At 38.6% G+C, this 14,519-nt stretch overlaps 1 protein-coding gene across 3 annotated transcripts in view; it reads right to left on the bottom strand.

Moving 5' to 3' along the window:
- The window catches only part of HELZ (helicase with zinc finger), a 90,782-nt gene extending 76,270 nt beyond the window's left edge, over positions 1–14,512 (bottom strand). For 2 of the 3 annotated variants that reach the window (XM_074921889.1, XM_074921890.1), the window contains exon 1: positions 14,471–14,512. Coding sequence is in view for 1 of the 3 variants with exons in the window: in XM_074921891.1 (XP_074777992.1) it covers positions 14,471–14,477 (7 nt within the window). In the remaining 2 variants the exon portion in view is untranslated. The remainder of the gene's footprint in view (positions 1–14,470) is intronic. The other variant, XM_074921891.1, reaches the window with a different exon arrangement.
- Between the last annotated feature and the right edge of the window lie 7 nt (positions 14,513–14,519).

Here is a 14,519-nt window from a genome sequence, read left to right as displayed (position 1 = left end):
TTCATTTATATCCACACATGCAGACACAAACATGCACATTTATTGGGTATTTGTACCATCTACTTAAGACTCCAATCCAGGTGCTCTAAACTGTTCCTTGGAGGCATTTGGCTCTTCCTGCTGACTCTAAAAACCCGTGCTCCTAGTTTTGGTCCCCTGAGCTGTGTCTGAATTACCAACTAGATTACGTGAATGTGAATTACCACCATGCTTTTTTAATATCTAGTCTACTGTAGTACCTGATCTACCCATGTTTACAATTATTTTAGAACAGTTAATATTGTAACAGCCAAGGAATGGAGACACTTGTCAGAAGCAAATGTACTATAAATGTTTATTTTCAAACATTTCAAATGTAAAACTGGAATTCCTACATTTATTCCAAGACTAGAAATTATTACAGACTAGAATTGAAAGCTCAAATGTTTCAAGGTCTGCACTATATTCCCAACTCTCTTTGCAAAACTAAGCGAATTATTTATGCACTTCACTTTTTCTGTCTGTAAAAGTGAGATCAAAATAGTAAGCATGTAACAGAACAAATGTCAGGATTATTCATTTTCTCAAAATGGCCTGGAGAGTCATGCATGCCAGAAGAGTTCTAAATTCAAATCTGAGTAACAATTTATTCTAATAGCAAAGTTTAATACATCTTAAAAATTCTGAAGAAACAGTAAACAGTCATATTTTCACTATCTAAAGCTACACATCTAAAATAGGTGGGCCTAGCCTAGAAATACAGGCACGTCTTATCAACAGAGCCTTTATTATCAGTGGTCAACTCAAAGCATTTCTTAGCTTTGAATCATCTCACAACATTGCTGTCTACAGAAAGGCTCACGATTTATGCACTCAAGTAAAATATTTAAACACAGTGCCTGTGATTCCACCTGATATGACAGGAAGCATCGTGTTGACTAGAGCAGAGACAGACATTTATACAACTCTTCCTCACTGGTTAATCCAGAAATCTAACCCTGGCATTATAGTTTGTACCTCCGAAAACCTCCTGCCTTTAAGTAGAAGAAAACTTATTGATCTTACTTAAAAGACCTGGTTAGTTCCAACTGGTGTAACTTAAACCTTGGTGGGTTTTTTTCATGAACTGTGAGGGATATTTTTTTTCCCCCCCCTACAACTAATGATTTTCAGGCTCAATATTCCTAATCAGTATTTTATCTTGTTTCCAAAGGGATTTTGTAAACAAACATGAAAAGAATAACTAAAATCTAATCTCCAAATAAAACTGCACATTTCCCCTCCAGAACTGCAGAGGGGGCTGGGAAAGGCAGAAGGGACAGCTTGAGGAAGAAGAGTGATAAACAACATGATCTACACAGTCATTTATTTTCAAGTAAACACCACGCCTGCTTGGTGCGCAGGAGGTTTTTGAAGAATTAACTCCACAGTCTGATGAGTCCAGCTTCAAACTAAAAAAATCAGTGTAGGAGGAGAGAACATCATGAACTAAAATTTTAGTGTTTCACAGCAGTTTAACTCATGACTGTGCACTTTCATGCTTCACAGCTTACCAATGTATTTTATGGACTCAAAGGATCCATACATTAAGATACTGATAAGTTAAAGCATGTGACAGTTCCTAAAAAATTTCAAACAGATGCTTTTTCAATTCACTGTAAAGCATCTAGCCAGATAACTCTCGCTGTACTTCATAAACAAACAGATTAGAGGGCACAATGCTGTTCCTATTAATGTTATTGGCAAAATTCCCAATGTCTGCCAAGACAGAAGGATCAGATCCAAGGTCTCGCAAGCCAAGCTGACAAACAGTAGACAAGTCAGTAAATATTTGCATATTTTAACCAGACATTAACATCTCTTGTAAAGATTTATGCTAAAGCAATGATGTTCAACTTGCAGTCCTACAGAGAGAGTGGTAGGAATTCACTGTCAATTGAATATACTTCAAGAGCCACATCCTGGGACTCACAAACTGAAGCAAATGAATGAGACCCATTGCCATGGGGAACATGCAGGAGAAGAGCCTCTCCAGCTGCCTCCCATTACAATCCATAACCCTTCAAACAGTTCTGCTGTGAGAAATAAGCACCCAAATATTCCTTGCCAAAGCTATTCAGCTGTGTCCTCCTGTTAAGAGGCCACTGTACGCAGGAAAGGAGAGGAAAAGAAGAGTTTGCCGTTCCATCGCCTACTGCAGTCAAGCTGGCGCTGGCTCAGAGAAAGCAGGGCAGGAATTCCACTCATGCTGCCCCTCGCGAAGGAAATGTGGGCCGTGACCACACTGTGTTTCCTAATCCTCTGTGATTTTTCAGCCTCCCTCGTGAATTGGAAAGGCTGGCCCTAACCTGGACAGAAGTTTTCAACATGTAAAAAAGTCAGGTAACATGTCAAGACAAGACAGCTAGTTTATCATAACTTCCCAGCAATTCCTTTCAAAGAAGCAAGAAGAGATCTAGAAGATTTATTTTTGAGGCTGGTTGCTCTGTCCTTCCCTGGTAACTTTTGACCTTCAAAGTCAATTGGAACTGAATTTCACAGAAGTCTAAAGGGTCTCAAAGATGCTGCCAGTTTTATGAAAAATGGGTAACAAGACAGGTAACAGACCCAGATTTTTTAAGTCCACCCAGAGAAAGAATAAGTTTTAATTCAGCATCTTCTTGATACCAAGATATCAGTTACCCCAACAATTGCTGCCATGTGCTGCTATTTACCCAGTGGGAGAGATAGCACTCTACCAAAATATCACTCATTATCAGTAAAAGAAAAATCTTATTTATTTTGCTTGCCCATAATCATAAAAGCCATGAGCTGTGTTTAGTAGCTCAACTGCTTAAGGATTCATCCAGCAGTTTCCAGATTTCACTAAAGCAAAGTTACCAAACTTTTCAGACTACAGACACCAGTAGTACACATCACAATTTTTAGAAATGTGTTACTAGTAAAACTGAGATGCAAGCAATTCACATATGAAAGCCTCAAAAATTTGCTGTTTCCATAATACAGAAAAGTAGTATTTGGGAAGTCAGAAAGATGGTACGGACACAACCTCTGTGACTGAAGAGTCTTCTAGTTCCCTCTCACTCAAAATTATCAGGAAAAGACTGACAAGACACTAAAATTTACACAGGTATATTAAATAAACCCAGATCTTTCTAATCTGGATTAATTACATTAAGTATACTACACAATAAAAATGTTAGTTACTGTGAACATGCAACATTATTGTTAAAAAAGGATGCGTCACTGAAATTTAACTATCAAGACTCTGCAAACAAACCGCACTTGTCAGTCCACATATTAAATTAGGGAATAATACATTTATCTACTGTTTATTCATATTATACAGTTGCTCTGGCATCTCTAGTGATCCCATTTTAAGGCATGCTTGTACCTCTAGGTGCTATGTAATTGGTTTTGTAGCACTAAAATACCACTCAAGTACATTTAGATTAGTAAAATAAAATTAAATATGTATTCCTTTTCCTTACCTATAGTGATAAAATAAACTTATCTTTGCCTTAAGACAAAAAAACATTTTATTCAAGCCTCCAGGAAGGAATAAAATACAGCTGCACAAAATACAGAAGCCACTTACAGACACACACAGAGAAAAAAATGCACTTTACTAGTGTCATGACATATACATCATAAATAATCCCACACTCAGAAACCATTTAATAAAATGAGAGTAGATAATGATAGTGCACTATACCAATGTAAAGGACTTAACAGAGAGAAAAAGGATGGTGCATCTTTCATACGCAAGGTGAAGAAAAGAATGACATGAAAGGTGCTTTTGCTTTTTTTAAAAAGAAAAATATAATAGCAGAGATCTTATGCACTCATTTATTGCAATTATGGCTGAAGTCAGTAATGTTAGTTATACACAGTGCTCAGAAATGTACTGCACACCTTACAGAACAAATACAAAAGTCTCCACCCTTGAGAGAGGACAATCTAATCAAGTTTTCTGAAATAACTGAATTACTCTGGTTAACGTTGTACAACTCCAGGCAAAATGACCCTACTTTAAATTCCAAAAATGATGTTAAACCTGAAATGGAGCATACAGAATGAGGAAAGCTTATTTCAAGGTTTTATTATATAGCATAACAGCAGCAAGAACTTCTGCTACATGGCCTCAAAGGAACATGATATGCTTAATTTCACGAAGGGGGAAAAAAAGTTATTAAGAGGTTCATGATGCCCCCTACCATTAAATACTTAGATTACCCTTCCATGTTGAAAAACCAAAGACAACACCATATATTAGAAGGATAACTGACCTCTGACCACCTAAAAGGAGCCTTAAGTCTGATCCTGCAAACTTAATGTATAAATACGTCCACATTTACTGAAAAAGGAACAAGTGCCTGTGGGTGGTTTACTATTCACGTAACAGTAACAAAAATATAGCAGCGATTGAGATTAAGGGCAAATGCTTTCCACATCTGTACATTGTGTTCTTTAAATCACTTTGCACACATCACAGATAGTAACGAGTTACATTTTATTGCATGCCAGTTATGATTTCTGTACAGACACTTTATTAAGTGATTAACAACACTTTACTGCCTTTACTAATCTCTGTTATTTTCATTTTGAAAATAGCAGCAGAAAGGACATCTGTAGACCCAGCGGCAGCAACACTTACACATGGACAAACTGGCTATCTTTGGCTCAAAATCTGAAAATAACTCATGGCCTCAGCACTTGTAACCACCACATCCACCACCACATGAGTATCCCTAATAGCTTCATCTCCTGTCTTTAAAATGATCCTTTTTCACACAGCTGTCTGAAAATTATCTGTCTTGATGAAACTAAGCAAGTCAAAGCACAACATCTGCCTGGCATGTACTCGTTGTCCAAAGGCTATCCATAACTGACAGATACAAGATTCCTCGTCACACAAAGCAAATATATATACATATTGCATTCATTAAAATTACCTTATAAATATTAGGTTGGAAATTTCAATATTCAAAGGTTGTGCAACGACAAAAGTATCTGTACAAGCTTACGTTGGCTTCCTGTGTGTCTGCATTACGATATTGCCTTTAACTGTATTAGTCACATACTACATTTTCCAAGAGCTACCTGGCGGAATGAGCAGGCAGAACAGAGGCTGCCTGCTTAATGGACATGTAGTTAAATATTTCAGCTTAGGGCCTAAGGCCTTATTTACTGCATGCTGCTCAAATCTGGTTCTCAAGACTGCATTTTAATGTTTTCATTAACTTTTCAATAATGCTTACAAATACTGTGACCAAGCACAAGTATTAAGAAATATCTCTCCTCCTGACAGTATTCCCATTTTATAAAGAATTAAGACATCAAAACAGATTTGAAGCCAAAAGTTTCTATAAACTTCTTATATTCAGATTAAGACAACCAAAAATGATTTTTTCCCCATTATGCTCTGCCCTGTATTAAATAGCCCTTTATGTGATCAAACTGGAACACCCAGTGTCTGCAGAGCAACTTATGAGTATTCAGCATTTCTCTACATCACATCAGAGCACTCATTAGAACTACAGAAAATGAAGTGTAGCAAAGATAGGGCTTAAGTATGATTTGCTTTTTTTTTTGTTATTCCCTACTCCATTTCTGAAACACTTTCTCATTTAGGCAAATAGTGAACCTGTATTCCAACAAACAACTGTATTAGCATTATAAAATAAATACATACCAACACAGTATAGCCTCCCTTCTATTTCTTTCTTTCTAACACTAATATTTTTTCAATCTCAATCGCCTTGTTCAGCCATCCCCATTTCCACATTCATTCTACATATTCTGCAAAAATCTACATTTTGCACCTTCTGTTTAAATCCAGTTGCTGCTTCCTCTGTGCTGCATGGAGGTAGAGAGGGTAGGAAAGAGGAACTGGGTAACAGGAGTACACAAGTGGAATTCTCTGTGCTCTCACTTTCTTGTCCAAAATCATACAAGGGAGGAATACAGAAACCCTAGCCTTCAAATAGTACTGAAATCCCATTTAGCTCAGGCTGAAGTATATTCACTGCAGGGATATCTCTTAGATTTGCACTAAATGCTAATTTGACCAACGCTGAGCAGATTTTCACAGGGTTGATAACAAGTATATCCTTGGCAGAAACATCATACCATACCACATCTCAACTTTTTACAAAGCAGCACTGTAAGTCATTAGATACTTTTTTTCTATTTTACTGTGAACGTAAGAATATGTTTCTTGCCCAATTTTTAGAAAAGACCGAATCATGTTGGCAAAATCCTTCACTCCCTCCACTGCACCCAAAAAAGTCAGCCTGCAATAGACAGCTACCATGGGAAATTTCAACCCAAATAATTAAAATTTGGCAAGCAGTAACCAACTGAAATGAGGAGTATGTCATAGTAAGCATCAGGTAACATAATAATAGGTGGTGCTTCTGCCCCACCTAAAGTTCTTTTGGCTCCTTCATAGAAAATCTTCACGTAAACAATCTTTCATAATAACCGGTTAAGAGCAGCAGTTTGTATTCCATATACCTATATGTTCTTACTGCTTTTTGAGAGTAGAGTTTCTCACACTTATCCAAGATGAGGGCATTTTAATTGAAATATTGTCCCATGGTTACCATTTTATCCCCATAACAACATCACCGATTACTTACTTTAAAAAAATGCATTAGAAAAGTAATTTAATATTTGCTTCTCTTAATGAAATTTGCCAGAGAAAAACAAAGGGAAGAATCGGCACTGCACAACCAGCCAGCTCTCTGTGGAGCAGCACCAACCTACAAGCCTCAAATTCAAACACTCTGCAGAAGAATACAGTATTCGTATTCTAAAAGCTATTTTAAACATCATCATCCACAACTTTTAAAACTAAAGACTACTTGTGGCAGAACCTCTCTAAACACCTAACAGAACACAGCCTTGTTCCCAAGCACCTCTGCACATTTCACATTATAATATTTAGTAATAATTCTGACCAAAAAAAAAGTGAAAAGCTTTAATCTTACAGACTTACACAGTCATGCAATTACCAATATTCTTCTGGGCTGAGTCATAAGATATTGCCAAAAGTCCTTTTTGATAAATGCCTGCTCTATGATATACAGGTACATCTGTGTTTATGTGACTAAACATCTGTCACCTAATTTTCAAAATGCCCAGCAAGTACTAAACTGTGTTCCTAAGGACTGCAAAGGGGAGTTAAAAAAGATTCCCAAACATCATTCCAACACAAAACACGTATCAGGATATTTAAAAATGTATTGCAGAAGTTTAAATGCAAAAAGGTATGTCACAGTTTTCCACGATGCTCACTGAACTCGCCCCTCACAGAGCGCTGCCTTCAGAGAGCACTTCACCACAGTTCATTTGCCAAAGTTCACCAATTTAATCAGTCTCGGAGACAGAATCAAAATTAGCAGTTCCTGACTTTCAGGCTTGTGTTCAATTCGCAGCTTCCTATGATACAGCTGTATTTGGATTTCAGCAATAAGAGTATTTTTAAAATTAAGGAATTATTTCTCACAGCCTATCCCCTTTTGGAAAACCCCATGCAAACTCCAAAGCTCAGTGGTTCAATCCAAATTCTCTCTTCTTAACAGGGGTATGTAGTGATGCTGAAAGTCTTTCCTCAAATGTCAAACTTTCATTTTCATGCAAAAACTTTCTTCATTCTTGACACATCCCAGTATTGCAAACCAGCACACCCCTATGACTAGGAGATCTACCTGAAGACAGTTTTCATCACCAGTGCAGATGCTACAGGTATAAATCACAGTTTTACAGTCGGATGGCAAAAAAAAGCCCAAAGTTAGTTTTCAGTTTGAAATGCAAAATATTAATCACTCTTCCAGCCCATTCAAGAGGCAAAAGAATGTAAAAATCTTCATGTTGAATCTCAGTTATATTGCACGGTTATGGTGCACAGTTCACAAACTGAATATAGAAATAAGCCAGAGTTGTGACACAAAACAGGAAAAATTTTCTTTCAGTACACCTAAGTCTTCATTGCAGCATTATAATGAACTTAGATTTATTATAGTAGTGAATAATACTGTGACTTTGTTACGCATTTATACAGTGCTTCGCACAAAAGGGTCCTACCATAACAGATTTAATAACACAATCATGCCACCCACAGATACTCCAAACACATCTTTCCCAAAACCATACCTATTATGTAACTGTGTATGATATTTTTGCGTGTTGTTTTGAAAGTTCAAAGAAATAACTAACCTCCACCACTAAAAATTGCTATCTTTATTGCACATAACCTTTGAAATTCATTTTTATGTGACTGTTCTTCAAATACTTTGGCATAATATAGCTAAGCCTGATTTGAGGAGTTGCCTTCTAATTCTGTATTTTAATGATATTAACCCTTCTGCATCTGCATAATGCTTTTATAATGTCCCTGTTTCCTCTCCTCAAATACCCAAACATGATACTACCAACAGGTTCAATTTTTAGACCTCTCCTGAGAGCAGAATATGGATTCCCACATTCCCCTCGCACAGCAAACCCTGTGGGCAGCACCGTAACTTGTATCCAAAACACCCCAAGTTTCCCAATGGCATTCACCCTACTCATTTCTTTTGAAATGAACATTAGAGATTCAGTCACGTATTTTAAACCCCACTCAAAGAACAGACATCGGCAGGAATGAGTAACGATCCTGCCGTGGTTAATGGCATAATTCTGACAAAACTTCGGAAGAAGAAAAGCAATGTCTAGCCTAGCCAACAAATATAAACAAAACTACAGCCAAGTAGTATCAGTCAGTTCAAATGACAAAACAAATGTCCTGCACCATTCCAAATGCGTGAGTGTCTTAAGATATGGCCAGAGTACAGCTACCTCAAAATCATTAGCACAAACAACCATAATCAAAAACATCACTTCAATAAAATACCCACAGCACTCTGCTACAACACTGCATTAGTGCAGATTCAGAAATATGCTAAAAAAAAATTCCCCTTGACAACCTCCCTGTGTAGACAATGAGAAAAGCCCAACAAATTCTGGCTCCTGAGAGGGCAGAGGAGCCGATGCAAGGCAGCTATTGTGGCTGGTCAACAGTATTTGGGAATCCCAGCTAGCTGATGAGGAACTTAGTTGAGAGCAGCAAAGGGACTGCAGCACATTGCCTGTCCCCATCCCCCCAAAATTATCCCAGAATAAAATGAAATTTTCACTTACAAAAATACAGATTATCTTACATTAATTGAGAAGATATATAACAAAGTATTATTTTATATGCTGCCAAAACCACTATGCTTTGTGTATGTTGCATTCTCCATGTATTATGTCCACAAAGATTTGCTACTTTCTTGGTTTACTGAACCACTAAATATTTTCCAGCAAATTAAATACTCGTGCCACATTACTAACAACCAAGATTCTCAAAAACAGCTCTTGTTGTGTTTCATATTTCCCCTTTTGCCATGGGGTCTGAAGGGCTCTGAAAGAGCCTCTAAGCATATTTAAGCAGTATAACTTTTAGTGTTTTGAGGAATACAGTATTTTTGCTATATATAACTATGGAAAAAAAAACCCAACCTGTGAAATTCACAGACTGAAAGATCATTTCTAAATAACACTTACCCTAGCTACCATAAAACCAATCCACACACTGCTCACATTTCTATCCTTCACTTCCTGCCACTCCAACATTCAAAATTTCGTACCTAACATAATTCTACTATCATTTTTCTTCCAATGTTTAGTCATTACAGCTCTGAGAATCATTAGCCTTCCTACTGCTTACGAACAGGAGAGATCATGAAATTTATTTCCCCAAAGCACATATAAGCCAAAGATTAAAAACATCCACCTCAATCACATCATTCTTCATGCAAGTGGTACTTCCTGAGACTAAGAGAAACAAACCGCACAACAGTTTATAGTAACATCTCCAAAACACTGCTTTACATAAAATCACTTACAAAAACTCTTGCTCCCAACTCAGCAGCACTGTGTACCCACAGCTTCTTGGAAAAGCTGTATAGTTCAGTGTTGATAATTCTAAATCACCTTCCTACTAAAATGCAGGTCTTCTAACATCTGACAAAGACTCTATATAGAAAATATGATAGTTTGTACTCATTCAGAAGTAGGATGGGCCCATAGTAACCACTCGAATGTTTTAGTCATATAATAGAACCTCTCAGTGTGGTAAAATTGCATTTAAGGAGGAAAAAGATTGAAATCCATGATTTCTTATCTAGCTTTCCTGTCACAAGTCTGCAATCTGGTATTCTAGAGGACTCGGATAAAAGTCTCGGTAAATAACCAGCGCATTTCTGTTAAATTTATGACAAGGAATTTGCAAATTAAATTGTAGAGAAATATTTGGATATTGTGGAGAGTATTAAGAATCCTTTAATTTCAACTAGCAGCACAAAGGAAAAACAAAAAAACAAATTCTCTCCCTGCTTAAATTCCTAAGCACTTAATTTCCTCACAGTAATATTCACTTTGTTATGTTTCTCAGACATGAGTGATTGCTTCTGGTTGAAGCCTCACGCTATAAACGTTTGTGCGAAGAGAAGACGAAAGCTCAGTAAGCAAGACTGTTTTTGAATAAGGAACCTGAGTTACATATCAATACCACCATAATAAAATCACCAGAAGCTGGCCTGTTTCTGTGGAGCGGTCTGACCTTGCAGACTCCTAATTTCACTATCTCTAAAGTTCAGTTATTGTTTAGTTATTTTCTTCCTCCCTCTCCAAAATAAATACTAGGAGAAAACAAGTGTTTACTTTCCCAGTCAAAATCTCCAGGAGACCAAACATTCCTTCATTTTTTTTATTCCATACCAATGCTGTGTGCGAACTTCTGAAAAAGCAGTCTTTTTTTTCAGTATTTTCTCTCTTTTCTTCCTTGCTGAAAAAAAGAATGACCATCGCAGAAGTCTGTATGTTTGATTTCTTACTGTCTTTGGTGAAGTACGATGTCTTTAAATATATGTCATTGATATAAGCACACAAGTGCTAACTACTGTCAAAGGCCACAGAAGAAAAGCAAGACAAACAAGAACAAAAAAAAGGAAGGTCTTGTTTGTTCTGATAATCTAACCCATAATACTTCCATTTAAAGGGGAAAAATACATATACCATGTAGTGATAATGGGATCTTGCCTTAGGACCTCAACAAAAGAAGTGAGAAATGACTAAACAGCTATCTATAATAGACGAGCAGGAGGGAAGGTTGGGAATACAAAATTGGCTGTTTTCTCCCCCACGATGAGCCACTAGCAGCCTTGCACAAAGAGGAACACTGGAGATCTGCTTCCAGAAGAAGCCTTTGACAACACTAAGGAAAACATAAGGACAGGATTCACGTTTACTAGGATTCTTGGCCTACGGATCCCCAAGGCAGGGGGAATGCCAGCCTGTCCAACTCCTCTATCCCGAAGCTAGAGCAGAATGACACCATCCCTCCTTCTCACTCTCCAAGCCAGCTCCCATGGCTTTCCCTAGTTACTCAGGCTGTACACAAGGGACAGAATTTAAATTACTACAAAATACTTCTCTAATTTAGATTTCATTCCTGCCACCAGACCTATTAGGTACCACTGACCTCAGGAGGGAATGCCAGTGAGGTGAAAGATTCAAGGGCTTTCAGCTAATGATCTGAATTGCTCCAGCAATTGCTTCTGCCATTACTGAAATGAAAACACCTTGAATAAAGTGCAGTAACAAATGTAAGATGGTAGTAAACAACAAATAAAAAGAAAAAAACACACACTGAAAGTCAGAAAGAATATCCAGCCACAATTGCAAAGGGTATTTTAGTAGCAAAAATAATCACCAACAATGGAGAAAATACTTCATCAGACTACTAAATTAAGAGAGTTGGAAAACATTAGTAATAATATTGCCTAGCTCTTATATAGGCCTCTTTCATCCACAGGCATCGAGACTCTTTGCAAGTTGGTAAGATTCACTATACCTGTTTTAAATTCCTTCAAAAGGAAGCATAAACAGGTGAAGTGATTTGCATCAGGCTGCCCAGATGTCTCAAGCACTAGGCTGTACCCTATCCACTTGGAAATACTACCTCTTCCCATCTCAAAAAATTAAGTAACAGTGTCTAGAAGGTTGGAATTTCTCTATGAATCTAACCTTCAAGCAGAAGCTCTCTCCAAGCTACAGCCCTTCTCCTGCAACCAGATCTACTAATACAGATCCCAAAGCACAGGAGCAACTTCTCTGAAACCAATGAAACTTCACAAAGGGAAAGGATCCTCCATGACAAATCAAGAAGCAGAACTGGGACAAATTACAGATTAAAATACTGCTTCCACATTTCCCTTTAATTTTCAGTCTGCTGAAGAGAGACAAAAACAACCCCCAAAAAACCAAAAACAAGCCCAGAAAACCCCAACAAAACCAACTATTACAACCTTCCAAGTTCTAGAGCAATCACTTTAATAAACCTCTTTCATAGAAAAATTCATCCAGCTCACTTAAAAAGGCACAGTGTCCGCACGAATTAAAGGAGGGGAAATACACACTCTGCACATTTCATAAGTCAAAAAAATTCACAGAGGTGAGAAGTGATAATAGAAATGTGATTTCAGCTAGGGGGAAAAAAAAAAAAGTAATTTCTGCTTTCATAACAAATTACAAAGAGAACTCAATTTTATCAGTAATAACACATAAAATGTTCCTTCAGTTACCAATAAAGAAGAACTGTTCTGCTAATTAAAGTTCAACAAAAAAAGCTTAACTCAGCTTTTGCCACTCACAATTTCTGTGCTGTAAAAGCTCAGCCTACCAAAGTCTGATTCATCTAAGAGCAAATCCCTCAGTTTGCATCCTGAGGAGGGGGATGGAATGTGGTGGTCACTTGTACACTTTCCCCTCACCTAAATTTCAACTGCACATTCAAAATCAGCTCCTCACTACAGAGGGCCAGCAAGCTGCCCAGCACTGTCCCAACTGAACAAATTTTGCTATTTAAAAAAAAAAAGATGGAGTTTTCATTCACAATCTGCTATGACTCAAAAGTACTAAAACAACTGTATTTAAAACACATTATTTTAAAACCTCCCTGTTCTACCAATCAGTCTTGGAAAATAATGCAAACTTGCCAGGTACCACTTCATTTAATTTGGGTTGGTGTTTTGGGTTTTTTTTATTTCTACAAAGGAATGTGTCTTTTCTTAATATAAATAAAGAGAGGGAAATATCTTATCCTTTGCCTTGTTTCAATTATACTATTTATTAAGAACAACAACATTAGAAGACCCCAATAATTCAAACCATCCCAACAAGATTAGCCATGATGCACTTAATCTGTCAATGGAGATACTCATTTTTAGGTTATTTTTGTGTCTTACAACTGAATTTACTAATTTATTCAATGGAAAGCAAAATGTATTATGTTATTTTTAAAACTTCATGTCAAGCTTGCTGTACCTCTGATAATGCAGAAATCCTATTCCCTTGTAACCTCTTATGCATTTTGTCATTAATTGGAAAGCAACCTTGCAACTGCTTCCCTGTAGTTATTTCTTCATTTCCATCAATGGTATGTTTAATCATGTTATTAAAATCAAACAACAGTTTGACTAACAATGCACTGAAGCCAAACAACTTCACTCATTTGGAAATTAATAAAAGGACATGACCCACCCCAGGAGGGGTAACATAAGTCCTTCCCCTACTTGGGGATTTGCCCTAAAAATAAATATATGTGTATAGTCTCTGTTGGGAGGGCTGTATTGCAACCTGCAGTATAAATGCTCCTATTTTCAGTTTCACAACAGTTGCACCGTATAAAAGGTGATCTCAGGATCTGTGTTAGAGCTCCCAACTTCTAGCCACTTGGCCCTGACAAAGCCTCCTGCAGAAGACAAAAATATAAGCTTATCTGCCAATCCTTCAGATGCTCCGATGGTTAATTTTACAACAGCTGTTAAATTCTTTCAATTTCTTTTTTCCATCCTCCAACAAACCCTACCTAAAACATTTTTTTTTTCCCTTCGATTTTATTATTGCTATTTCCTGGCTGTCGCTAGCTGTTCCCTCCCGCCCCGCCCGGTACAAAAACAAAGCTGACTCCCACCCCTCGACACCCCCCCACCTCCCTCCCCGTCGGAGCACCCCCGGAGCCGGGGGAAGCCGGGCTTGTGCAAGGCATCTCCGGCTCTCCCGGCTGGCCCCTCCGCCTGCCCCCGCTGCGCCCGGGCGCTGGGCCGCGCCGGCCCGTCCGCCAGCGCCTGCGGGCCGCCGGGAGAGCGCGGCAGCCCCGGGGCTCCGGCCGAGCCCGCCCGTAAACAGCCCCCGAGCGGCTGCCGCCGCAGGCCCCTCCGCAGACACAGGGCCCTCTCCAGCCGGCACCGCTCAGCCCCCGGCCCGGCCGGCAGCGCCCGCTCGGCCGCTCGGCCGCCTGCGGGGCACCGAGGGTCCCCCGAGGCCTCCCCGAAGCCCCTCGCCAGCCGGGCCCGGCCGCCCTCGGCCCCCGCGGGGGGCGAATGGGGAAGTCCTGACTTACCTGTCATTACTTTCTACGCCATCTTGGATCCACTTGTCAACGTCCCCAC

The sequence above is a fragment of the Athene noctua genome, chromosome 18 (genome assembly GCF_965140245.1).
Source record: "Athene noctua chromosome 18, bAthNoc1.hap1.1, whole genome shotgun sequence".
Classification (NCBI taxonomy): Eukaryota; Metazoa; Chordata; class Aves; order Strigiformes; family Strigidae; genus Athene; species Athene noctua.
This window is presented reverse-complemented; position numbering and strand designations above follow the sequence as displayed.